The sequence below is a fragment of the Chiloscyllium plagiosum genome, unplaced genomic scaffold, assembly GCF_037043375.1.
Source record: "Chiloscyllium plagiosum isolate Xiang-an unplaced genomic scaffold, Cpla_swu_hap1 HiC_scaffold_24, whole genome shotgun sequence".
NCBI classification, from domain to species: domain Eukaryota; kingdom Metazoa; phylum Chordata; class Chondrichthyes; order Orectolobiformes; family Hemiscylliidae; genus Chiloscyllium; species Chiloscyllium plagiosum.
This window is the reverse complement of record NW_028270162.1, coordinates 48,871,033-48,897,680: the sequence shown is the minus strand read 5'-3', so window position 1 is coordinate 48,897,680 and position 26,648 is coordinate 48,871,033. Positions and strand designations below refer to the sequence as shown.

At 40.4% G+C, this 26,648-nt stretch overlaps 1 protein-coding gene across 6 annotated transcripts in view; it reads left to right on the top strand.

Moving 5' to 3' along the window:
• Window positions 1-26,648, top strand: part of LOC122562422 (citron Rho-interacting kinase) — a 221,739-nt gene that overhangs the window by 50,746 nt on the left and 144,345 nt on the right. For all 6 annotated transcript variants that reach the window (XM_088000150.1, XM_088000147.1, XM_088000146.1 and 3 more), the window contains exons 10-11: window positions 10,153-10,336; window positions 21,758-21,863. In XM_088000150.1, the coding sequence (XP_087856276.1) occupies window positions 10,153-10,336; window positions 21,758-21,863 (290 nt within the window). The remainder of the gene's footprint in view (window positions 1-10,152; window positions 10,337-21,757; window positions 21,864-26,648) is intronic.

Below are 26,648 nucleotides of genomic sequence, written 5' to 3'. Positions count from 1 at the left end.
TATCAAATGAAAGCAGTTCTTATTCAGTTTGCAACTGTTATGTGAATTTTGTCTTAATTACATAGTTGAATTTATAAATTTGAATAAATAATGACATAATCCTTGCAATTGGAAATCACGGCAGGCTTCTGTTGCCTTGTAAAAAGTTACCTGAAGCTCAGCTGTGTTGTGCAAATATAGCACAGTCATTTTCTGAACAGATTCCTTTTTTTCAGCTAGTGAAGAAAGATCCTCTTTCATCGCCATTAGTATCGATGCTAACACAGATTTAGCTGGCTATTCACACTATTACAACTTTAACGATTTCCCCCTTTTGAGAGGGTGTTTCTGGAACTTTGCCTGTTGAAATAGGAAAATAAAATCATGGCTGTTTCAATATTTGAAGTCTGAGACACTGAACTTGCTGGCACATATTTTTCGTGCTAAGAGTGCCCTAAATGTACTCAAATGGTATATGTGGCATTTGAGAGTGGAGGTAGTAACATTATGGTAATGCCACTGGTCAGTTAATCCTTGGCATTTGCTGTGAAGACATGGGTTTGATTCACATTGTGGAAGATGGTGAAATCTGAATTCAACTTTTGAAAAAAGAAAGTCTGGAATAAAATGTTAGGCCAATGACTACATTATAATCACTGCAAAACCCTAAATGGTTCACTAATGTGACTGTAGACCCACACCATTGTTTGACTTGCCCGTTGGGAAATCAATGATGGGAAATAAATGCTGGCTGTGCCAGAAATACCCATCTCCCATGATGCATGCTTGTTGGACAAATCACATTGAAAAGTGTATTAAGTGAGGTAAGAGTGATTGCCATTCACATCAAAACTATATTTGACTGAGTATGGCATCAAGAAGCTCTAGAAAAATTGGAATCAGTGGGAATCAGGGAGGAAGAGCTCTCCACTGATTGGAGTTATACCTGGCACAAAGGAAGATGTTTGTGGTAGAGTTCAGTCATCTCAGCTCCAGGACATTTCTGCAGAAGTTCCTCAGGGTATTGTCCTTGACCTAATCATATTGTAGGTTAGATGGGCTTCAGATTGGTATGACAGGTCGGCGCAACATCGAGGGCCAAAGGGCCTGTACTGTGCTGTAATGTTCTATGTTCTATCTTCAATTTCTTCATAAATGACCTCTCTTTCAAGTCAGAATTGGAGATGTTCACACCACTTGTGACTACTTCGATACTGAAGTAATTCATGCCCAAATGCAACAAAATGTGACAATATTTAATTTCTTCTGTTATTTGATATTGCAAAGGATACAGGCAACTGTGTGACAGGTGCTGAAGAAGCTTTTTTCTGAACTCTGCCTGCACAACTGGACATGCCCCTTGAAATACAGCGAAACTTGGAGAGGTTATGCAGAGCAGGACAATCTACTGGAAGACTGAAGGGTCAAGGGCTCTCAGCAAGAGGACACATATAACCAGAGTGCATAGTGGGGACCTGAACCTCATTAAGAACATTGTAAGACAGCAATGCTTCAGTAAAAGTACTCCTACTGAGACTTCTTATCTGCTGCCAATTTACAGTGAAGTGGTTGTGAAGGCGACTGTGCAGATAAACTTTAATGTGTCTACCTTCTTCAGGTTGGAGAGATATGTGCACATCTTGCAGTTTGCCATGCCCTGTTGTATAAGAGGGGTCACTGAGGTTTTTGATCCAATGTCAGCCAACTACATTTATTTCTCTCAACGGAAAGAAGGCAATCTGAGTGAGCTTTTAGTTTTCCTTTGATTGCAAACTTCCACATAGTGCAAGCTTCCACTGCACACGCATGGCTTTGTAGGTGTCAACTGAAAGAGATTCTGTTCCTTATGTTGTCATGTCTATACATGTAATGGTTTCATTTTGTAGTGGCTTGCTATGCCTCCTGCATATGAGCCACCATAGTAATGAGTGAGTACTGGCTAATGAAATGGCTACTGTGTTATGGGCCAGTCCAAACCCTCCACTTCATATATATCCAGGAGATAGCCTAGACCCTAACTTTTATCTTTCTTGGAGGCAAGTGTAAGGTGCTGTGTTCCAGTTGTATTTTGACTGGTTACACTACTTGGCTTTAAGCAAAGAAAAACACTTTACTCTTACACTACAATTAAACGCAAGCAAAGGGAAGGAAAATTGGGATAACTTTAACAAATTGGAGAAACTTAACAGAACAATAGATTATTTAACTACTAAACAACAACTGTTCCAATATAGTAACATCCCATAAACACACCTCTGGCAAAGCAAATTCAGTAAAATAGATCATCTCACGTACTTTGTTTCTCCAGTTCAGGAAGAAAGTACATCAGGAGAAAATTCTGGCAGAGAGCGAGAGAGAATTCAAGTGTTTTGCTATAGTAGGGACAGATGGATGGCAGCTTCAAAATCCCAACAACTACTGAAAATTAAACTAAAACCCTAGTTCTGTGGGAGCTTGACTCCATCCATTTATGCTGCTTCTATTGTTCCAGTTTGTTTAAGAAAAACTCAAGGCCTCATAGATTGGTTATTAGCTTGGAACAGGGTAAAAATAAGGACTGCAGATGCTGGAAACCAGAGTCTAGATTAGAGTGGTGCTAGAAAAGGTCAGGCAGCATCCAAGGAGCAGGAAAATCGATGTTTCTGGCAAAAGCCCTTCATCAGGAATAGAGCTTGGAACAGAGTACCCATCACCTCTATTTCAACCTCTCTTCATAAAAATTACCAGGACAAAATATACCTCTTAAAGCCATAGTACCATCACTACTGACTCTCATTCTCAACCTGCACACATCTGTGCAACATCTGAAGGCCTTGTTGTCTCATGAAATATGGTAGAGCATATCATTGGGATAGGCAAACAACGATTTCACTAGCACGCCAATCTGGATGAGTGAAAGCAAAAACAATTCTTAAAAAATCAAATTTATAAATGAGATCATGCTATATTTCTGACAAAATTTGACTCTAAATACCTTTTATACTGTCCTTTACTTCTTGTCTTTGTGATACCAAGTGGTTGGAGCATGGCTGATGGAAATCAGAGATTGCTAATGGGCTGAGAGAATGCATATTAGTATCTGTTTATCTAGATGACCTGATCACAGACTGCACCATCTCAGCCTAGGATGGATGGCTGGCTGGCACACAACTGCAAGGGTGTTGTGGACTGATAGGAAAGTGAAATGCTGTCTTCCTGTGAGAAGACATCACCTTTCTGCTCCTTGGAGCCATTGCCACTTCCCTAGACAGTGCTTATTGGAGGACAGATTGCTGAGCTGTGGTGCCAGTTTGCAAATCCCTTGTCACACTTCAATTCACAGTCATGATATAAGCAATCTAAGCTTTTATGGTAACATGTACTTTGTGTAACTTTTCCCTGGACTCCCACTACGTAACACCCTCTACATCCAGGGACAGCATTAGAGCTGTTGGTTGCAAGTATAGCATTGAAAGATAGTGCACTATCTTCATGATCATCTATCCTCTTGGTGTTCAGGTATTGCCTGGCTGGGGCACAATTCCTGAATGTGAGAAAGGAAATTAGCAAAGGGGCAAAATTGTGGTGTAGGGAGGGGAGTATATAAGAGGTGCTGCTTACATTATCCGCAGAGATGGGGAAAAGAGGATGCAAGAAGATATAAAACTTTTTGTCCCACTGCCAGCCACAAACCCACCAGTAATTTTCTAAGTAACAGTTAGCACTGTCTCCTCAATAGCGGTACTCTCATTTTCTGTGTTGTTACTGCCACCTCCAATTGTGTGGCACATTGCCTTGTGGGACAATGGACAGAGAGAATTATGTTGCAGAGTTGTGGAATTAATTTGATGTGGCTTCCCAAGGTGAATACTTGACAGTGTGTACAGGTTGAGATGAGCGTGAAGCTTGCAACACTTTGTGTGTGAAGTTGAGGTGAAAGCATATGGTTGTTAAATTCAAGTCCTGACTGACAATTTTGTAGGTGAGTAGAAATTTGAGCAGTGCCTGGTTAGTGGTGCAGTTAGTAAGATATTTTATTTTAAGACTCATCTATTGATGTTTACTAACTGTGAGTCTGGTGGACTTCCTGCTCCTTTGTGCATACAGGGCATCTCTTCTAATTTCCAGCTCTTCCACCAAAACCTTCCATGGCTGTGTCAGAAAAGGTGTAGGCTAGTGTTTAGCGGCATAAGCATCCTGGAAATTCAGCAAATTGCTGATAGCCATGAAATGCATGGATTCTTCAGCACAGTCAAGAACATCTATGACCCCAAACACCTGCCTCACTGTGAGAGCTAAGAACAGAGTGGTGCTTATCGAGGACAGGGATGGCAGTCAGTGCTCATTGGAAGGAGTATTTTGAGGATCACTTCAATCAAGACTTGGCATGAGTATTCTTGACCTCATACCACAGCATTCCAAACGCTTCCACCTTGACACAATCCCAGCCTAAATCAAGTTGAAAAGAGTTGACAAACAACAAGGCCACCAACTGAGTCAGAATTTCCACTGAAACCCAGAAACCTGAAGAAGAAGCACTCTTTGTGCAAATATGTCACCTCATTTCTTTGTCTGGAACAAGGAGAGCATGACAATAGATCTCAAGAGATGCCTTTACTTCAAATATCTTTGAGCAAGGAGATGAGACAGATTTGTGGTAACTACAGATAGATGGCCTTGCTGTCTGACACATGAACAGACAGGGAATAGAGGGATACAGAACATGTCTAGGCCAATGGGATTAATTTGGAATGGCATGATGGTCAGTGCAGATATGGTGGGCCTAAGGACCATTTACTGTGCTTTACTGTTCTATATTCCCAGTGTTTCCCAGGGAAGGTCATTGCAAAAAGTCTTATCAATCTCTTCCTCTCATTGGCTGAGGAGCTCCTACTGAAATCACTACGGATTTGTCCATCAAGAGGCAGAGCAGACATGATTTTCGCAGAAAGACAAGAAAAGTAAGAGAGTAGCGTTCTGTTTTATACAAGGCTGCCTTTGACCCCATAGTTGAATCTGTTAACCAGGCGGAATTGTGGAAAATTGTCTTTAAATTTTGTTGGCTACAGAAATTTGGCATTATTCTGTTTGCTGCTCAACAACATGCAAGCTGCAATCCTCCACAACCCACAGTCCCATTATTTGTACAAGCTAAGGTGAAGTAAAGCTGTGTAATTGCACCAGTGCTCTTCTCCAGCTTCCTTGTGACACTTTATTCCATAGTTGAGGTTTTCTGCTGACTTGTGGAGTTTCTTCATAGGATACTGTCCAGCCCATGTAGTTTCCAGTCCAGAAACAAGACTCTACAAGACTGCCTGGTCCTCCTGTGCAATGTTACAACAAGCAGGATAGCAGAGAAAACATTTCAAGGATTTCCTCATACCTTCCATGAGAGTATAAAATCAGTGCCACTTGAGAATCTCTGGCTTTGGTCCACCCAAACTGGAGATGATGCATCTATACAGGTGTCAAGTATTTTGAACACATATGTCAGGCTCAGGTTGAGCACAATTGCAAACAACAGGAGAAACCTGAGCACTTGAGTATGCCACCGACACACTGTACCCATGGCAATGTGCTTGGATTGCACATCAGACTGCTTTTGGTCACTTCAGAACCACAGCTCTGGTATGGAAGAATATCATCCTCAGCCTCGAGTTATCTGTCTATGAAGAAAGACGATGCTCACAAACGTTTGATTTTTGGATCCCTTGTTGACCCAGTCAACACAAGATGAGTATGCTACTTGTTTTCCATTGAATGGATGTGAATTCATCACAATCCTTGTGCAATTTTGTGTACTCTCCATTTTGGCCTCCCACTCCACTTTTAATTCCGAATCAACTGAAGCACTTGTAGGATGTTTAACATAACTAAAAGATATGTTGTAGTGTGGTACAGTGGTGGTGTCCATACCCCTGGACCAAGAGGCCTGGATTCAAGTCACACCTACTCCAGATGTGTAATAATATATCTGAACACGTTGATTAGAAAAATAGGTTAATTATAATTTTAAAAAAGTTACATTTTGTGAAACTTTACGAAAAGTATTTTGTAAAACTATTTAACAATAGTGCCAGTGTGGTGGTACTCGCAATTTTATGCTGCTGGTTTGTGCATGAAGTACAGAAATGGTGTAAAGTAAGGCCACTGCTCTATTTCTGTATGGCTGCATTATTCCTTCTATCCTGGGTAAAGGAAACGCTTACTTCCTTTTTAAGGCTAGCCATCAAAATTTCAGTTTAGTGACTTTTTTTATAGCTTGGTTATGAACTGTGATGCATGGGAGACTACAATAGACCCAGTTTATCTTTGTCAGCCTGGTGTTTGAGGTGCTCCCTGAGTTAAGGTGGGTATAACTGTATCAGAAATAGGTTTACAGGGCACTGATCAATGTATTAATTAGTTGCAGTGTGAACCTAGATGAATTGATTGGTGTGATTTGTTACAACAGCCTGGATTTAACACTGAGCAGTTTTGCCTGCAGTTTGTTTTTGATGATCAGTAACGGGCACACATTTTGTGATGACTATAAGCATTCAACTTAGCTTCTCATCAGCCTATTCAGAGGTGTTATGACATATCTCTGGAGCAGGTGGTCTTGGACCCAGGCCGCCTGGCCCGGAGTCAGGGGCATCACCACGAGAGCCTCTTTAATATTCTACTTATAATACTTTACACTTTATTGCAGTCACCTGTTCTGTGGGCTTGTAACTGGGACCTTATTATGAGTCATACAGCAATGAGTACACAATGAAGAAAATCTACACTCTACTGTAGAACCAGGGAACTCTTACCTCTAAATCTCGGTATTATGAATTGTTGGTTTAGTAATCTGGTATCCTGTAACTAATGCTGACATTGCTGCTCTAGTAGGGGAAATTGTACTGATATGCTAACATGTTATGGACGGAAGGATGAATTTTGGGCATCACTCGGTACAGTAATTTTAGATTCATTTTATAATTGGATTGTGGTTGTTTGTTGTCCCATCTCTGTAGTGGTCTGATTTTTATTAGTTATTGATCTTTGTCATGAGAGGTTTTATGACATTGCAGGAATGTGAGCATGTTTTGGTCTCTTTCCTGAAACATCTATGTACTATATAATGCTGCATTAATGTCTGAATGGATGCCATGGAAACAAAATTGCCAATGTTAGCAGTGCTACAGTACATGAACAGTGTGTAGGTGTTCCATCCCTCTAAAGGATAGGCTCATATTGATCCACAGCATAATTATAGTCTCCAAGCTGCATGCTAACCCCTTCAATGCTGCAGAAATGCAGCAGAATGCTGAACTTCACATTTGCAGACAATTTGTGTTATCCCCTAGTCTCCATCTTTCTTTCTAGCTTTAAGTATGCTTGCATAAATGTTTAAAATTCTCCCAGTTTTTATCATATTGTTCACAAGGCTGACACAGATTAATCATGATTTCATTTTGTCTAGCCTCAAGAAACAATTCTGGCATTGCATTGGTGAATGTAGAATCCACCTGCTTTACCCATTGTTGTGTTGTTTCTTTTCTCCCTTTCTACTATTTATGTTACATTATCATTCTACAGTTTGAAAAGTACTTTCTACCCTGATGCATAGCCCAGAAACCACCTGAGCCCAGGCAGGTCGTGTTGGAGAACTATTCAATCACCATATGAATGCAAGCACAAAATTGACAATATTAGTGAATTTCACAGGGTTCAAAAATTATTAAAGAGCTACATTTTGCCTGTTACGTCCTTCCTGCTGTCTTTGGACAAAGGATCGACAATTAGTTGTGATGTCCCCTTTGGTAGTATTAACCAAGGAGCTGAACCCAGAATCTTTCTCAGCATTGCAGTTGGCTCACTTGCCAATTAGGGGATTATTGATGAATAATCTTTCATTAGTATACTGCAACATATGATCACTTTTACATTGGAACACTGCATGTGCCTAATAATGACGGACGGTAAGACAAAAACCCAAAATGCCTTAAATTGAAATTTTGTGCAAGTTTGTTAGTACAAAAATACTGAAGCTAAGAACCAATATGGGTATTGACTTAACTCATGAAGATGAGCTAGGTGGAAATTTCCCTGAAAGAAGTGAAGTTGAGGTTTCTGAATCTTGTAGATTGAGATGACCAAAGGAAGGCTGCTACATCACAGATAGAAGAAAAATGGAAAGATAATTAAGTTGTGCTGCTCTTCCTTGCCATCTAGTGGTGCTTAAATGTTGCAATAACAAAGCTGGATGTTGGTTGGCTTATTTTCAGTTGGGAAATGATGCATCATGAAGGAGGGGAGAGAAGCTGAAAGCAAAACAAACTTTAAGGGGAAGAAAGAGAAACTATAAATGTAGTAACAGTTATACAGTAAATTTTACCACTGCTCCCTCTGTTTACGCATTTGTATGGCAACAGTATTTCCTGAATGCAATACCTTAAAATTGATACACAGTGAGGATGGAATTGAGAACAAAATCACACATTTATTGCATGATTGCTATTAGGAGCCCAAATCCTCTTTTGTCTATTGTAGAGAGAAGCCAATTGATCATCCCCTTCAATTCAACCTGCAGTGTTATCTGATTTTGTTTCATGGCAACCAATCCGTGGAAAAGGGAAACAGCAGAAGGTACCTGTATGACTCCAAATTCAACTGTGATTTGGCGCTGATAAACATGTTATAATCATGGGGGTTTCCGATTGGCTAAGAGGCAAGGAGATAGAGTAATTTTTCCAAATGAGTCAAGAAGAATGACCATGTAAAATGTGAAAATAAATTCAAGAAATGGAAAAGTGTGTTTAAAAATACCAAGGAGGTTTGCCTTCCATATGGACCATCACAAAAATCACTTATAATCCATACATCATAAAATTTCTGTGTGACATGGTTTTGCCCTAATTCCGAGAATTGCAATATTTTATAGTGATCAAAAGATACTCTTCCCACCTGAAATATAATATTTTTGTTTCTATGAACTAGTGTGAGGCTAATAATTTTGAATGCACGCCATTTAAGCTTCTTGATCAGTAACATGTCATCTGTGCATGAGCCTTAGCAGATTCTTAATAATTCAGTGAATCAGAATGCAAGTTGCTGATAGAATGGTCTGGTATCTAATTGGGAACCTTCAGACAAATCACAGGACTGCTGAAATTCTCTGAGAGATGACCTGTCAAGCCTTGTTGTCATTTGTGCTACTTCCCTGCCAGATGGCACAGTCCAGCTGAATAGTAAAATGAAATCAGCGTATTGGATGGTTTAGATCGACAATATGCCTTGCTGCTGTACTCCCTGCAGATGTTTGTGCTCCTATCAAAGGGATCGTATCTGTCCCTTTTGGAAGGCTCCCTTCAGCTAAACTGTAGTACCGTTGTTGGGAAGATATAATCAATATGCACCTTCTGACTGACCAGCTCAGAACTCCCATGGTTAAACATGCAGTCTCTCAGAAGAAGCAGATTGGCACAAGTACTGCAGTGCTGACTGAGTTAAGCTATTAGCATATTCATTATTGAAAAAAATTGTTTTTGCTATGCAAAAAGAAAGTTTCTGTAGGCAGCAGCAGTCTTCCACTGTCAGTTGTCTGCAGTATTATCAGATTAGTCATTTCCAGGGAAGGCTCTTGATGAATTGTGAATTATTACAGAAGATATTGATGATTTCACTGTTCCAGAATGCTCTGTAAGTAATTGCCTTTGAAACCTATTTCTTTATTATTTGGTTGGGTATCAGCTATAACAAAAGCAGAACAAATCTATAATGTAGCTATGTAGCTTTTGATCATTACAAAAAGTAATGATTATTGCAGCATTGCATTCTGTTATGAACTTCTGTAACCAGAAATATTTTGGCATCAAATAAGCAATGATTTGTGTTGTAGCATAAGGATAGGTGGCGCCTGCACCATCATTTATAAATATCCTCCTATATATGGCAGTATCTTCATATAACTACAGTGAATATGCAACATAATGAAGCTTTTGGATGCATCTGCAGAGCCGTATTAGAGATCAGCTTGAGTGTATAACTGTTGGTTATCTGTGAGTAAGATCCACTTTTACCTCAAACTGATGTAATGAGCTGTGACAGCCTATTGAATACACAGCTCCAGTAGTGACTCACTCCTCGATTTTATTGGTAAGTCTGCACGCCGGCTGTTGCCTCTACTTTTGTTGAAATCCAGCATATTTTGTGTTTCCATTGCAGTTCCACCCCCTTTTGTACCCACACTGGAAACTGATGATGATGTGTCCAATTTTGATGATCCGGAGAAAATCTCGCGCCCGACGATCAAGGCACGGCCGCTGAATAAGTCAGGTTTCACAGGGGAGGATTTGCCATTTGTTGGATTGTCCTTTACCAAGACATTAGCTACACTCTCCTGCTCAGAGTAAGTGTAATCTCCCAGTTAACACTTCCACTCTCAGTGTAATGCTAGTAGATCTGGAAAGGAATGTAACAGAGTCTGGCAATGTGCTTTGAAATGCCATGCAATGTTTGCTTCAGGGCAGTTATCTTGTAAATACTGATTGGTTATAAAGATCTCTTGGTGAAAAAATGTTGCTTCATTAAGTTTCAAATAAACCCAGGTAGCAGTTAACTGATAGAGAATTGTTGCTTGTTAGCTTAGCTAGGATTACATTTTTAATTTATCATTTTGAGTAGAGGCTGATGCTGATGCCTGGTCTCTAGTTTCCACCTTTTCGGTTTTGCTGTTTGATTGTTCCAATGAATGAATTAGCAGCTTAACTGTTGTAAATCTTCACCTTGTCAGAGTGGTTGAGTGGTCTAACATGCCAGACTTAATCCTTGCTGTCCTGAAGTTTGAGGAATTCTGGTTCCTTTCTAGTGACAAGAGCTAAATTCCACTGATCCTACTGAATGGTGGTGCAGGCTCGAAGGGCAGAATGGCCTACTCCTGCACCTCTTGTCTATTGTCACTCCAGAAACTAATCTGCTGTTGGGAAAAGAGGTCTGGTTTCACAATATGGACAGATGTGTGCGTGATGAGAAAAAATATATGAAAAGTTGAGGAGAGAAGGCTTTTAAAAAAAGAAGGCTGAATGGAACTATGAAGTTAATTTACGAGCACAAAACAAAATACTGAAACATTTCACATGTGCGAACACACTTTAAACAGAAGAAGGCTGTGATAGCAATAGGACTATTAAGTGATACTCATTATAGTGTCACAGGTAATAAGAGGGAAGTGGCCGAATAACCAGGGTGATATATAAAATGGAGGTGACACTGAGTGTTGTGATGAAATGGGTAATGAGATTGGCATGTTCAAACATTTTTTTTTAAAAAGCCATGCATTGATTCGATTAAGAAAAGACCTAAGACGATAAAAACCCTGATTCAGATGGACTTCAACTTCATGGTTTGAATGAATCCACAGAAAGAGAGCAGAGACATTTTTATACATATTTAGTAATGTTCTAGAAAAAGGTCTGTGCTGGAGGACTGGAAAATAACTAAGGTAATTGTTATATTCATTAAAAGATGATAGACACATTAAGCTGATCTGTTCATCAGTGAAAAGAAAACGTAATGGAATCCTTACTGAAGGAGAGAATACAAAAACATGTAGAATTAAGAAATATATTAATGAATAGCATGGGTTTCTAAAGGAGAAATCATGCTTTGCTAACCCTAATGAATTTTCAAGGAGGTACCAGAGAACATAGACAAAACTAATACAATATATCTTTGTATCTGGATTTTCAAAAGAACCTTAGTAAGATGACTAATAATAGGCTAATGAATAAGATTAGAGAATGTGGAGTCAGGGACAAGTGGCCGAATGGTTTGCTAGCTCACTTCAAGACAAAGCAGAGAGTGGGAGTTATAGGTAGCTATTCAGAGTTTCAGAAGGTGGGAAGTGGCGTTTCACAGTGCTGAGACCACTGTGTTTCATAATTTATATAGACAATTTGGACTTTGGAATCAAAAGCACTTTCTAAATTTGTGATGACACTAAATTTGGGGTGTTGGAAATCCAATACTGAGAATGACTACAGCAAATTGCAGGAAGACCGAATAAATTTGCAGGATGGGCAAGTAATGGCAAATGAAGTTGAAAACACAAGTAGGTTGTACATTTTGTACATTGGGGATGTGAGAAACGTGAAGATTTGCGAGGTAGAGGAGCTGAGTAACATCCAAGTGCAAATGCATCAGTCACTATAAGTTGGGCTAGATTTTAACAAAGCTATTTATAAAGTAGCCCCTGGTTTTTTCTTATTGCTAGAAGGTTAGAATTAAGAAGTAGGAAGGTTACACTAAAACTGTTTTGTACCTTGATTAGACCAAATATTGTGGCAGCCAGAGCATAGGCATTATTCTTAAAAAAAAAAGGGAGACACGAGAAATGAGCAGAGGAGATTTACAAGCATGAAACTAGAAATGGGTGGGTTATGTACCTTGAAAGAATTGACAAAATTTATGTTCTTCTGTCTTGTAAAAAGAAATCTGAAGGATGACCTAATAGAGATATTTAAGTTTATAGAACATTTTAATAGAGTGGATGCAGAGAGTCATCTTTTGAGGGACAAATGTAGCAAAGGCCATAAACATTGAAGATTGCCACGAGATGAGTGAATTCAGAAGAAACCTCTATGCCCAGACAGCAGTGAGATTATGGAAGTGACTGTTGCAGCAATTTGTTGAAGTAAATAGTATCGATGGTTTTAAGGATAAGTTAGAAACACGTTTGAGGGAACAAGAAAAACATATATAATGGCAGATTAAGGTGAAGAAAGATGGGAGAATGCTCTAGTTGCAGCTTAAACACTGGCTGATTCGACTGAATGGGTGGTGCTGCATATCCTTTTTATTTTAATCGTTCATGGGATGGGGGTGTTGCTAGCTTCATCTAACTGTCCTTTAGAAGTGTTGCAGAACTGCTTTCATGTACCTCTATGTAATTTTATGTATGCAATATTGTGTAACACTGTCATAATTTTGTGCACATCTATCAAAGCTCTTCTCAATATCCTTTGTTCTAAGGAGAACAAACCCAGCTTCTCCAACCTAACCTTGCAGCTGAAAACCCTAATTTCCTAATCATTCTAGTAAATCTCCTTTGTGTCATATCGAGGACCCTTACACTCTTCTGAATGTGTGTGATTACCAAGACTGGGTGCAAAACTCTAGTTAGATTGTATCCAGAGTTTTTTAAAAGCTTAACATAATTTTCCTTCCTTCTCAGTCCTTATATTTATGAAGCCTAATTAGTCGTAATTTTCTAAGTATTGTATCTATGTTCTATTGCATTTGATCAATACATATCCCTCCAAGGTCCTTTTAGATCCTATGCACTCTCTAGAACTCTTACATTTCATGAGTTACATTTAAATGCAATTAACAAATCTGGAAGTGAATGCTGGTCTCTCTAATGGTAGCAATGGATGCACAAACTCGTGTCCTTTAGGAAAGGAAACCTACTGTCCTTATCTGGTCTGACCTAGAGGTTACTCCAGACCCAGACTTTTCTAAAATAGCCCCTCCATTAAAGTGCAATTACAGATGGGCGACAAATGCTGGCATTGACAGTGATGTTCAAACTCATGAAGTAATCAGGAAAAATAGAGGTCTCTTCCCCCAAGTCTGCTGCTAAAGTACAAAACTTTTCACTTCTTTGCATTAAATTTCATTTTAAAATTGGTATCCCCATCCCTGCCTGCCAGAACTTCTAGTTTGATAAAATTTCTAGTTTGGTAAAATTGGCCAAATCTATGCTGTTTTCCTATGTTTATATAGCAAAAAGTCATTTAAAAATGTGGCCTTAGCACTAACCTTTTCTCTGCCAGACCCTGGAATCGGGGGTAGAAAGAATCATTTCCCATGACTTTGTTGTTTCTGTCATAGAGTCACAGAGATGTATAGCAGGGAAACAGACCCTTCAATCCAACCCGTCCGTGCCAACCAGATATTCCAATCTCACCTCCAGATGCCTTTTTAAATGTTGCAATTGTACTAGCCTCCACCACTTCCTCTGGCAGCTCATTCCACACACATACCACTGTCTGCGTGAAAATGTTGCCCCTTAGGTCTCTTTTATGTCTTTCCTCTCTCATCCTAAACCTATGCCCTCTAGTTCTGGACTCCTCCACACTTTTAACAAAGCATTGATTTGACTACTCTTGGAGAACTGTGCTTTGTTTCTAAAATATGTATAGATAAGATGGAGGAAGATGGTGGCACAATGCTAATGACACAAGTAATCAAATCATCCAGGATAACGATCTAGGAACAAAGGCTCAACTCCCACCAGAGAAGTTAGTAGAATCTTTGGGGAATTTTAATCTACATATTGATTGCTCAAACCAGCTCCATCAAGGCATCCTTGAGGAGGAGTTCATAAACTGTATCTGAGATAGTTTCCTTGAACAGTGTGTAATGGAATATACGAGGGAGCAAGCTCCCCCAGATCAGGTCTTGTATCATGAGGCAAGAATAATTAATGATCTCTGCGTGAGGGATCCTCTTGGAAAGCACGATCATAGTATGATCGAGGTTGAGAAAGTAAAATCCAATATCAGTGACTGCAATGGGTTAAGAGAGGAGCTGGCTAAGGTAGACTGGGAGCAAAGACTATATGATGGGACAATCGAGGAACAGTGGAGGAGTGATTTTTCACCATGTTCAGCAAAAGCACATCCCAGAGAAAAGGAAGGACTGCAGGAAAAGGCATAATCAGCCATAGATAACTAAGGAAATAAAGGAGGGTACCAAATTGAAAGCTAATGCATACAAAGTGGCAAAGGTTAGCGGGAAAGTAGGGGAAATCTTTGAAGGCCAACAGAAAACCATGAAAAACCTGTAAGACGGACTATGAGAGTAAACAAAATATAAAAAACAGGCAGGAAAAGTTTCTACAAATATATAAAACAAAGAAGAGTGGTTGGGTAAACATTGATCCTTTAGAGGATGAGAAGGGGAATTTAATAATGGGAAATGAGGAAATGGCTGAGGCATTGAATGGTATTTTATGTCAGTTTTCACAGTGAAAGACACAAATAACATGCCAATAATTAATGACAAGGAAGCTTTGGCAGGTGAGGACTTAGAAATGATCTTGATCACTGAAGAGGGAAGTGTTGGACAAGCGAGTGGGCCTAAAGGTAGGCAAGTCTCCTGGCCCTGAAGGAATACATCCCAGAGTACTAAAAGACATGGTTGGGGAAGGGGGAGATGATTGCAAATGAGCTTGTGGTAGTTTGCCAAAATTTAATGGACTCTGGGGTGGTTTCGGCAGATCGGAGAACAGCAAATCTGACGTCACTGTTTTAAAAAAGGACGTAGACAAAAGAGCAGGTAACTAAAGGACTGTTAGTTTAACTTCTGTAGTGGGGAAAATGCTTGAATCTGTCATCAACAAAGAAATAGTGAGACATTTGTGTCAACATTGTTATATCAGGCAGATGCAGCATGGGTTCATGAAAAACTGGTCATGGTTAACTAATTTACTGGAATTCTTTGAGGATGTTATGAGCACGGTGGACAACGGAGAACCAATGGATGTGGTGTATCTGGATTTCTAGAAAATATTTGACAAAGTGCTGCTCAAAAGGCTGCTGCAGAAGATAAAGGTGCATTGCATTATGGATAATGTGTTAGCATGGATAGAAGATTGGTTAACTAATGAAAAGTAAAGAGTGGGAATAAATGGGTGTTTTTCTCGTTGGCGATCAATGGCTGATGTATGCCTCAGGGATCAGTTTTGAAACTACAATTGTTTACAATTCAAGTAAATGATTTGTAGTTAGGGGGAACCAAGTGTAGTGTGTCAAAGTTTGATGACACTGAGATGAGTGATAGAGCAAAGAGTGCAGAGGACATGAAAGTCTGCAGCGGTATATAGGTAGGTGAAGTGAGTGGATAATGGTCTGGCAGATGGAGTACAATGTTGGTAAAGGTGAGGTCGTCCATTTTGATAGGAATAGCAACAAAATGGACGACTGTCTAAATGGTGAAAAATTGCAACATGCCACTGTGTAAAGGAATCTGAGTGTTGTTGTGCATGAATCACAAAAAGTTGGCTTGTGGGTGCGGCATGTGATTGGTTATGAAGGCAAATTAACTATTGTCCATACCTGTGAGAGGGATGGAGTTTAAAAATAAGGAGGTTATACTGCAGCTGTCTAAGGTTGCTGGTCTGGCCAAACCTGGAGTCTGTGTACGATTTTGGTCTCCTTACTTGAGAAAAATTATAAACGCACTGGAGGAGGTTCACCTAGGTTGATTCCGGAATTGAGAGGGTTGGCTTTTGAGGACAAATTGAGTAGACTGGGGTTGTATTCATTGAAATTTAGAAGAATGAAGTGTGATCTTAAAGAGACATATAAAATTTATGAAGAGAATAGATAAAGCAGGAGCAGGGAACAATTTCCATTGGTGAGTGAAATTAGAACTAGGGGACATATCCTCAAAATAAAGGGAGCTGATTTAGGACTGAGTTGAGGAGGAACTTCCACCAAAGAACTGTGAACCTGTGGAATTCCCTGTCCAGTTAATCGTTTTTCAGGCAAAGATAGATAAATTTTTTAGCAATAAAATAATTATGGGTGATGGTTAGTGGGTGGGCAAGTGGAGCTGAGTCCACAAAAAGATCAGCCATGATCCAACATCCTTATGATCTTATAGCATCCATTGCTTTTCCTTAGTTTTGACTTAGCTGGGAAGAGTGTATTAATAGTAGTGACCATTTCTCCAAGCTATCCACAAAATCTAAAAAATTTTAACTGGACTACCAAAATGACCAAAATGCCTGACTGACTACTATCAAGACACAAATATTTCACACCAGGTTTCATTAATAACTGGAAGTAAATCTATTTATTGTAACACCAAAAAGCAAATCTCATAATATGCAACTTGTACTATACCCCTTTGAAGACTTCAAATAAACATGCACGTTCATGATTAAGACAGATGAAAAATAAATTGTTGTACACAGAATGCATGTTAAAAGAATATAGATAGACTGAACAAATTCTGAAGATTTCAAGTATGGCTTAAATTGTCTCAGTATTCCTTTCTTTATTTTTGAGGCTGATGAAACGTTATCTGTAAGGCAATAACAATTCTTAACTTTCATATTTGTTCTGGTAAACCTTTTTCTTGTTAGATTTTTGAAAATCTTCTTAGTTTTCTGTCTTTTTCCCAGAGAGCTGGAGAGAGAAAAATGGATACTTTCAGTTTGTAGGTTCTTGATGTTTCTCTCATGTTTTGATACTTACAGGTTTTAATACTTTCATTGAACAACAAACAGAGGGCTGTATCTGGCAGCGTTTCCTTAACTCAAAATATACTGTGCTGCTCAGACTCCAATTCTATCCATTGTTGATTTTTGTAATTGGAAGTCTGTGGCAAGCAGTGTACCACAGGATTCTGTGCTGGGACCCTTACTGTTTGTTATTCACATTCATGATGTGTAGTTAGTAAGTTTACAGATGACACGAAAATTGGTAGTCTTGTTAGTGCAGAGGAGGATGGTCTCAGGTTACAGACTGATACTGATCAGTGATAAATTGGGCAGAGCAATGGCAGATAGAGTTTAATTCTGAGAAGTGCAAACTGATGCATTTTGGGAGGTCTGATAAGAGAAGATTGTAATGAATAGTAGGGCCCTAGTGAGTACTGAGAACAAAGGAACCTTGATGTACAAGTCCATAGATTCATCAACATAGGTATACATGGTGGTGAAGAAGGCATACGGAACACTTACCTTCATGAGCCAGTGTGTAGAATATAGGAGCAAGAAAGTCTTGTTGCAACTTTATACTTCATTGGTTAGGACACAGATAGATAGAATATAGTGTACAGTTCTGGTCACCACACTGTCAGAAGGATGTGATTGCGCTGGAGAGGGTGCAGAAGAGATTCGCCAAGATGTCAACTGGAATGAAAAGTCTCAGTTATGAGGAGAGACTGGATAGGCTGGGTTTGTTTTCCTTGGACCAGTGTGAACTATTGGGGGTTACGACTGAGCTACACAAAATTATGAGAGCTATTGACAGAGTAGATCATGAAAATCTCTCTTCTAGTGACAGATGTATCTAAGACCAGAGAGCATAAGCTTAAGGTGAGGAGCAAATGGTTTAGAGGAGAAAGGAGAGAGAATGTTTTTACCCAGCGAGTGGTAGATATATGGAAAACGCTGCATAAAAGTGTGGTTCAGGCAGATACTCTGTAACACTTAAGAAGCATCAGGATGAGTGCATAGCATGCTAGAGCCTAGTAGGGTATTAGTTCAAGTGGTTCTAAGAGGAACAACCAAGCTTCTTCTGTATTGCAACAAAACTGAAATCTTATATCCCTGGCATAATTCCAGTAAATGCCTTCTGCATCTTCTCTAAGACTTTCCTAAAATGTGATGTCCAGAACTGAATACAACATCCCTCTCTCCAGCCTAACTGGTCTACCCCACAGATTTAATATAATTTCCTTTCTTTTATACGCTATTCCTACATCAATAAAGGTTTCTTTTAACTGCTGCTCTGAATTTATCGTCCTTCCTTCAAAGATTTGTACACCATATGCTTCCAGCTTTAGTTTGACTTTCTGTTAAGAATTGCGTTGCTTAGTTCACTTGCCCATGATAACAGTCTGTTTGTACCCTTTTTGAAGTTGTTTATTTATGTTCCTTCAAGCGATGAAGACGTTGCTGCCTCATCAGTCGTTGTCCATTTCTACTTGCCCTCAAAGGTGGTGGTCAGCCACCATCTTCAACTGCAGCAGTCCATCTAGTGTATGTGCACCCACTGTGTTAGAAAGGGTAGTCAAGGATTTTGACCCAGTGATTTTGAAGAAATGATTATATAGTTCCAAGCCAAGATGGTGTGGCATATCCTCACTCAGTTCAAGGAGGAATTACGGATGGGTAATAAATACTGGCCCAGTTCTCAGTGCACACATCCTATGAATGAATAAAAATAAAAATGCCAGTGCCCTGGAGCCAAGTGGCTGGCTTGAATACCCATTGCGATCTTTGTTTTGTCCGAGGTATAATTCCATTCAGTGAAACAAATATCTTCCTCATTGTTTAGTACACATCGCTAAGACTTATACCATCTATAAACTTTGAGCTACTGGCAATGCATATTAACTTGTTCATAGCAGTAACCTTTTAGTTGTGGAGATTTATTTTGTTGCAATGAATGAGACATCCCATTTTAAGCTAATTAAACTTGGCTCAAATTGAAGCAATGTATTTGTTGCCAATGGATTATTCCATTGTTTGGCAGTCATTGCATATGTTTCACTTCCTGTTGCAATATGCACATAATAAAATTCAAGTTGTTCTTTATCACTCCAGAGTTTTGGAAAGGCCCTTGCCAAATGAAGTCACAGGCTTCTGAGAAAGTTTTGTAGAAACTGCAATAGGTACAATGGATGCATTACTACAGTTAATGATCATACTATACGAGGTACCTAGATAAATTTAAGATCCACTACTCCAAAATTTTTGAAATAAAATTCAATGAACCAGCTAACCTATGGACTAAAATTAGTAGGAAAATGGACATGGAAGTTGCCAAATTGTCAACAAAAGTGTAACTGGTTTACTAATCCCAGACTGATCTACCTCACTCCAATCCATAGCTGCATAGTTTATTCTTTTTCTTTGAACTTATGTTTTTTTTTCAAGAATGCAAATCATAGAATAGAATCCCTATAGTATGGAAGCAGGCCATTTAACCTATTGAGTCCACATTAAACATCCGAAGAGCATCCCAACCAGACCTGCCCCCATACCCTAGCCCCGTACCTTGTATTTCACACTTAGTAGGGCAATTTAGCATGGCCAATCCACCTAACCTGCACATTATTGGACTGTAGGAATAAAGTGGAGCACCCAGAGGAAACCCACTCAGACACTGGTGAACGTACAGTTGCCTGAGGGTGGAATCGAACTGGAATGCTGTGAGGCAGCAGTGCTAACCACTGAGCCACTGTCCCATTCCAGAAGCTAAACAAAACACTTCTTATTTGTAGAGATTAAGATGATTAGTTTGCAACCTATTTGTAGAAGGACACTCCATGGTAATATGCAACATTGTTTGTGTCTCTCTGCAAGTCCATAAGGGGCTTGTAGTGATGGTCTCAATGATGGAGATTGGCTGTACCTCACTTGTCCTGAACCTGTTTTGCAAGGACAACTTTCACCCTTAGAGACGAACGTCTGTCATTTGACGCATGGAATTTGTCACAAGAAATTTGTTAGTAACTTTGTTTTCCATTCCTTGAGTCAAATGGTGTCTGCTATTGTATCTTGCTCAGAAAGATTAACCATATGGGGTGTTGAGATATAAGATGGGAAGTTGGTGAATGGACCAAGTCATCATGGAGTGATAAATGAGGTATAGCATGCATAGCTTAAACTGGCTTTTGTCAGCTGGTAGATGTGAAGGGAAGTGATGTTTGCAAGGACAGGAAGCCATGGGAGGAGTGTTGAGTGGAGGTTCCAGTTATAATGCACACTGTTACGTTCAATTGAATGGCATCTTATTGACCTTTACCAAACAGGTGCACAGTACTGACTATTGAGTATGATGGGACTTGGGCTTGATAGCAGCATCCCATGTGAATCCAGCAAGCTTGCTTAATAGGTTGCTTCTGATTTTGAATTTTCTTCCTTCAGATGTTTCCAGATCTTATCAAGATTGGCTCTCAAGTGTGCTGGGTTGGGATCATGGTTTAGTCTCTGATCATATGTGTAGATAGCAACTTTCTTTTGGCATCTCTCAGATTTGTTTGTGATGTGGCTATTGCTGGGTCAGCATTTAATTCCCATCCCTAATTGCCCTTGAACTGAGTGGCTTGCCTTGTTATTGCAGAGGACAGTTCAAAGTCAACCATATTGTGGATCTGGAGTCACATGTGGACAAGACCAGATAAGGTCAGCAGATATCCTTCCTTTAAGAGCACCAGTGAACCAAAAACTGAAAGAACTGCAGATGCTGGAAATCGGAAACAAAACCCAGAAAGTCCCAGTAGGTCTAGCAACATCTATGGACAGAAATCAAAGTTAATGTTTCAGATCCTGTGAACTTTCTTCAGAAGTGTTAGTAGCTAGGAGAAAGTTGTTTTTTATGCAGAAGATCGAGTTGGGCAGGGGAGGGACGGAGTAACCAATAGGTGGAGATAGAGCCCAAAGAGAGAACAGTTGGATAGACAAAGGGTTGGATAGCTGTCAACTTAAGAGAATGAAGGGCTGATAATCGGAACTAATAGTGGCTAACAACGGGTAGTGTGTAATAGTACACCATGTGATAACATGGTAAAAATAAGGACTGCAGATGCTGGAAACCAGAGTATAGATTAGTGGTGCAGGAAAAGCACATGTGATATCATGGCCTAGTGTATAGGGGTTAGTGTAAGAATATGAGACAGTGCCTCAAGACCTAAAGTCATTGAACTTGACATTGAGCCCAGAAAGCTGTAGAGTTCCCAAATGAAACATGAGGTGCTGTTCTTCCAGCTTGCTTCAGTCAACGAGATGAGTTTTGCAATTGACAATATTCACAAGGTCATCATTAGGCTTTTTTTTAATTCCAATTTTTTATTAAATTAAAATTTCACCTTCTGCGATGGTAGTACTTGAACACATTGGAATTAGCTTGGGTCTCTGGATTACTACTCCGATGACATTACTACTATGACACTGCCTCCCCAACCTCAATTTTAACTGAGTTTACATATCACCAATAAAACAGGTTCTGCCAGTTTGTATTCGCGGTTGCCCTCAATGATGGACTGCCATCGAAACTAACTCTGAAAGCAATCCTGTTCTTGTTTCCAGGTCAGTGACGTCGCTGATGGACTCACCAGCCAAGACTAACTCGCTGGAAAAAAAGCTGATGTTAAAAAACAAAGAACTGCAGGAGACCCAGGATACATGTCATAAGGTACATGTGCAACAAATCACATCTTCTTTTAATGTGTTTATCTATAGGTCACTCAGAAAAAGGTTCCAGATTTTCCCAACTGATCATTTTCACAGATGAATATTATTGCATGTTTTTATTTTTATCTTCCTCCCCCCTATTTGAAACTTGCTATATTCTTGTACCACATTATTGGACATTGCTTAGATCTTTTGAACATGATCTTGCAGTTAGTTATGCAGGGAACCTCGATTATCCAATCGAGATGGGCGGGCACTATTTTGTTCGTATAATTGATTATTTGGTTAATTGATTAAATGCCTTTCCTCTGGGGCTCGGAGTTTTTAAATTCTGCTCCCTATTCAGGAGACGAGGCAGCACAGTGCGTGAGACCCCACCCCTCCCACCTCCAACCATCCACACGTCCCCCGCCTCCCAACAATGCCCCCCAGCCCCCAAATCATCCAACACCGCCCCCCCCAACACCCCTGGCCAACCCCACCCCCTCCTGCCCCCAAGCCCGTCCAACACCTCCCCCTGTCCCCCAACACTGCCCCCGCCTGCCCCCCCCCCCCCAATCTCCATCCAACACTGCCCCTGCCCCCTCTCCAGGGCAGTTGGACTGGACTCCAACAATAAGACTGCTGCCTTTGTGGGGTAAATCTCCAAATAGCGCGCACATACACACATGCAGCCACAGCCACACGCACACAACTTTTTACTGCAACTTTTTGATAGGTTCCACCTCTGCCCTGTACAGGCCCATATTAGTCAGATTACCTGGGGAAGGGAGGAGGGGGGAATTAGGGTACATCCCTCTGTAGAACTCCAGGGAAAGTGTGGGGAGAGAGAGAGAGAGAGAGGGCAGGAGGTCAGTCATTTGGAGACAGTGCCTCTTTAATCATTGTAAACAAAAGATGCAATCACTGTTGGAAACACATCTTTGATGTAATGTTTCTATCGGGACCTCGAGATCTCCTTCGGATAATCCAATTTTTGGATAATTGGTATTCAGATAATCTAGGTTCCTCTGTATATGTTCTGCAAAGCAGGAGGCTGGAAGAGTACAGGAAGTCAGGCAGCATCTGGAGGTGGAGAAGTCTGACATTTCGGGTACAACCCTTCTTCAGGAATGGGGAGTCATTCGGGAATGGGGAATTGCAGACAAAGGGGGGTGGGGTGCTGAGGTTTATGGGTGGAGACAGAGGCGGAATAATGAGGTGAATACAGGTGGTAAATACTACCTGGGTAGATTGATAGGAGGAATGAATCTGGTTGGTAGCTGGAAGGATGGGTCGGACGGAGGGATGGAAGGGAGGAGGTGGGGCTGGAAAAGGAGTTGGGGGATGGGTGGGAAAGTTATTTGAAACTGTTTTGTAAAAGCAGAAGGAACTTTCTGGGATTGCACTTGAACAGAAACCTCTCTCTCTTTATGCTGCCTTATGCCCAGATGTCTTGATGAGCTCATTTGACAGTGCCAGATGTAAACATTTATGTAAAAAATATGAATGCAATGATATTTTCTCGCATTCAAATTTCTATATTCTAAGTAGCTTGGGCGATGCTTACATTTATGGTTGTTTCAGTCATGTCCAACGAAAGTGGTCAAAGTACAGGGGCTCTGTGCTTCAATGCAGCATAACACAGGCAATATTCACACTGTAACTGTTGAGTGGGGCATAAGGCAATGACTATCTGTAATGAGACGATTGGACTTTGATTTGATTTAATATTGTCATGTGTACTTAGGTGCAGTGAAATGTTTTGTTTTGTGTGCCGTGCAGACAGATCATAGCATACAAAGTGCAAAAGGGCAATAGAACAGAGCAAGGAATATAAAGTTATGAATGCAGAGAAGGTGCACAAAGAGTGAGGTCAATATTAAATTTGAAATTTGAGAGGTCCATTCAGAAGACTAATGACCTTCACTATCTGATTCTCCACCTATCTTAGTGTCATCTGCAAACGTGCTAATCACACCACCTATACTTTCTTCCAGATCATTTATGTGTATCACAAACAACAATGGTCCCAGCACAGATAACTGTGGATCACCACTGGTCACAGTTCTCCATTTTGAGAAACTCCCTTCCACTACTACTCTCAGTCACCTGTTGCACAGCCAGTTCTCTATCCATCTAGCTCATACATCCTGGACCCCATGCGACTTCACTTTCTCCAACAGACTAACATGGGTAACCTTATCAAAAACCTTACTGAAGTCCATGTAACTGACATCTACAACCCTTCCCTCATCAATCAACTTTGTCACTTCCTCAAAGAATTCTATTAAGTTGGTAAAACATGATCTTCCCGGAACAAAACTATGTTGCCTATCACTGATAAGGCCATTTTACTCCAAATATAAATAGAACTTATCCCTCAGTATCTTCCCTTGCAGCTTCCCTACCATTAACATCAGGTTCATTGGTCTATAATTACCTGGATCATCCCTGCTACCCTCCTTAAACAAGGGGACAACATTAGCAATTCTCTAGTACTCCTGGACCTCATCCATGTTCAAGGATCCTGCAAACATATCAGTTAAGGCTCCAGCTATTTCCTCTGTTGCTTCCCTCAGTAACCTGGGATAGATCCCATCTAGACCTGGGGACTTCTCCGCCTTAATGCCTTTTAGAATACCCAACACTTCCTCCCTCCTTATACCGATTTGACCTAGAGTAATCAAACATCTATCTCTACCCTCAACATCCTCAATGTCCCTCTTCTCAGTGAATACTGATACAAAGTACTCATTAAGAATCTCACCCATTGTCTCTGACTCCATGCATAACTTTCCTCTTTTGTTCTTGAGTGGGCCAACCCTTTCTGTAGTTACACTGTTTGGGATTTTCCTTAACTCAGTTTGCTAAAGATATTTCATGACTCCTTTTACCCCTCTTAATTCCTCATTTCAGATTGGTCCTACTTTGCCAATATTCTTCTAAAGCTTCATTTGCTTTCAGTCGCCTAGACCTTATGTATGCTTCCTTTTTTTCTTTTATTCAGTCTCTCAATTACACCTATCATCCATGGTTCCCTAATTTTGCCATTTCTATCCCTCATTTTCACAGAGACATATCTATCCTGCACTCTAATCAACCTCCCTTTAAAAGCCTCCCTCGTTTCAAATGTGGATTTACCTTCAAACAACTGTTCCCAATCCACATTTCCCAGCTCCTGCCGAAATTTGCTATAGTTGACCTTCCCCCAATTTAGCACACTTCCTTTAGAACTGTTCTTGTCTTTGTCCATGAGTATTCTAAAACTTATGGAATTGTGATTACTATTCCCAAAGTAAATTCCTACTGAAACTTCAACCATCTGGCCGGGCTCATTCCACAACACCAGGTCCAGTATGGCCCCTTCCTGAGTTGGACTATTTACCTACTGCTCTAAAAAATACTCCTGGATGCTCCTTACAAATTCTGCTCCATTTGGACCTCGAATACTGAGTGAATCCCAATCAATGTTGAGAAAATTAAAATCTCCTATCACAAACCACCTGTTGCTCCCATATCTTTCCATAATCTGTTTGCATATTTGTACCTCTATCTCATGCTCGCTGTTGGGAGGCCTGTAGTACATCCCAATATTATTAGTGCAACCTTCCTACTTCTGAGCTCTGCCCATATTGCCTCACTGCTTGAGTCCTCCATAGTGACCTCCAGCACATCTGTGATATCCTCTTTGACCAGTCACGCAACTCGTCCACCCGTATTCCTGTATTCTGTCCCGTCATTTTTCTCCTCTTAAGCTCATGATAACAAAGTGTTGTTTGATTTACTCTTTTTCCTTTTTACTCTTCTCCTTTTTTGAGGTAAATTTCCTCAAACCCTGGTTTTTGAATTCCAATTTTTGAAATCAACTCATGGCAAAAATCGTTAGGATGCAATCAATGATGGGATTTAGTAGCAAAACATGCAAATAGTAGGGGAACTGCTTTCTTACTCTATTTATGCGCATAACCACATTCCGGAAATTAAGAAAGTCAAGATAGGAGAGGAGATAGATTCCAAGTTTTGGTAAATCCAGAAATGATAAATATATGGGCGGCCTGGTGGGTCAGTGCTCAGCACTGCTGCCTCACAGCGACAGGAATCTAAGTTCAATTCCAGCCTCAGGTGGCTGTCTGTGTGGAGTTTGCACATTCTCCCCGTGTCTGCGTGGGTTTCCTCTGGGTGCTCTGGTTTCCTCCGGGTGCTCTGGTTTCCTCCCACAATCCAAAGATGTGCAGATTAGGTGAATTGGCCATGCTAAATTGCCCATAGTGTATAGGTTAGGTGCATTAGTCAGAGGAAATTAAAGTAATAGGGTAGGTGAATTCTCAGTGGGATATTCTTTGGCGGGTTGATGTGGACTTGTTGAGCCAAATGGCCTATTTCCACACTGTAGGGATTCTATGATAAAATGGGTGTCTGGGGCAAACATCACCTTTACGTGACACAAGAGGGATCTTGCCTCTGTCACTAAGTGACATCACGAAAGCAATGGAAGGAAATGCTGCTCATGGAAATGTGAAGAATGGAATTCGGGACTGGGACCTGAAACACTCTGATTCTGCAGTGAGGGTGAGTGACTGAATTCAGCAGTGGAAGGGGGCAGGCACAGCAGTAGCCGCTGTTGACATGGCACCTCCTGATTTGGGAAGGCTCGGGCTGGGTGGCTGGAGAAGGCCGTGCAGTGAGGTAGTGTTGGCTAAGGAGGGCTGGACGGTGATATCTGAGAAGGTAGATATGCCCTCCGTCTCTTGGCACACCTGCACGTATGTTGATGTCAGGAGTGGCACACCTGCAGACATTTCCT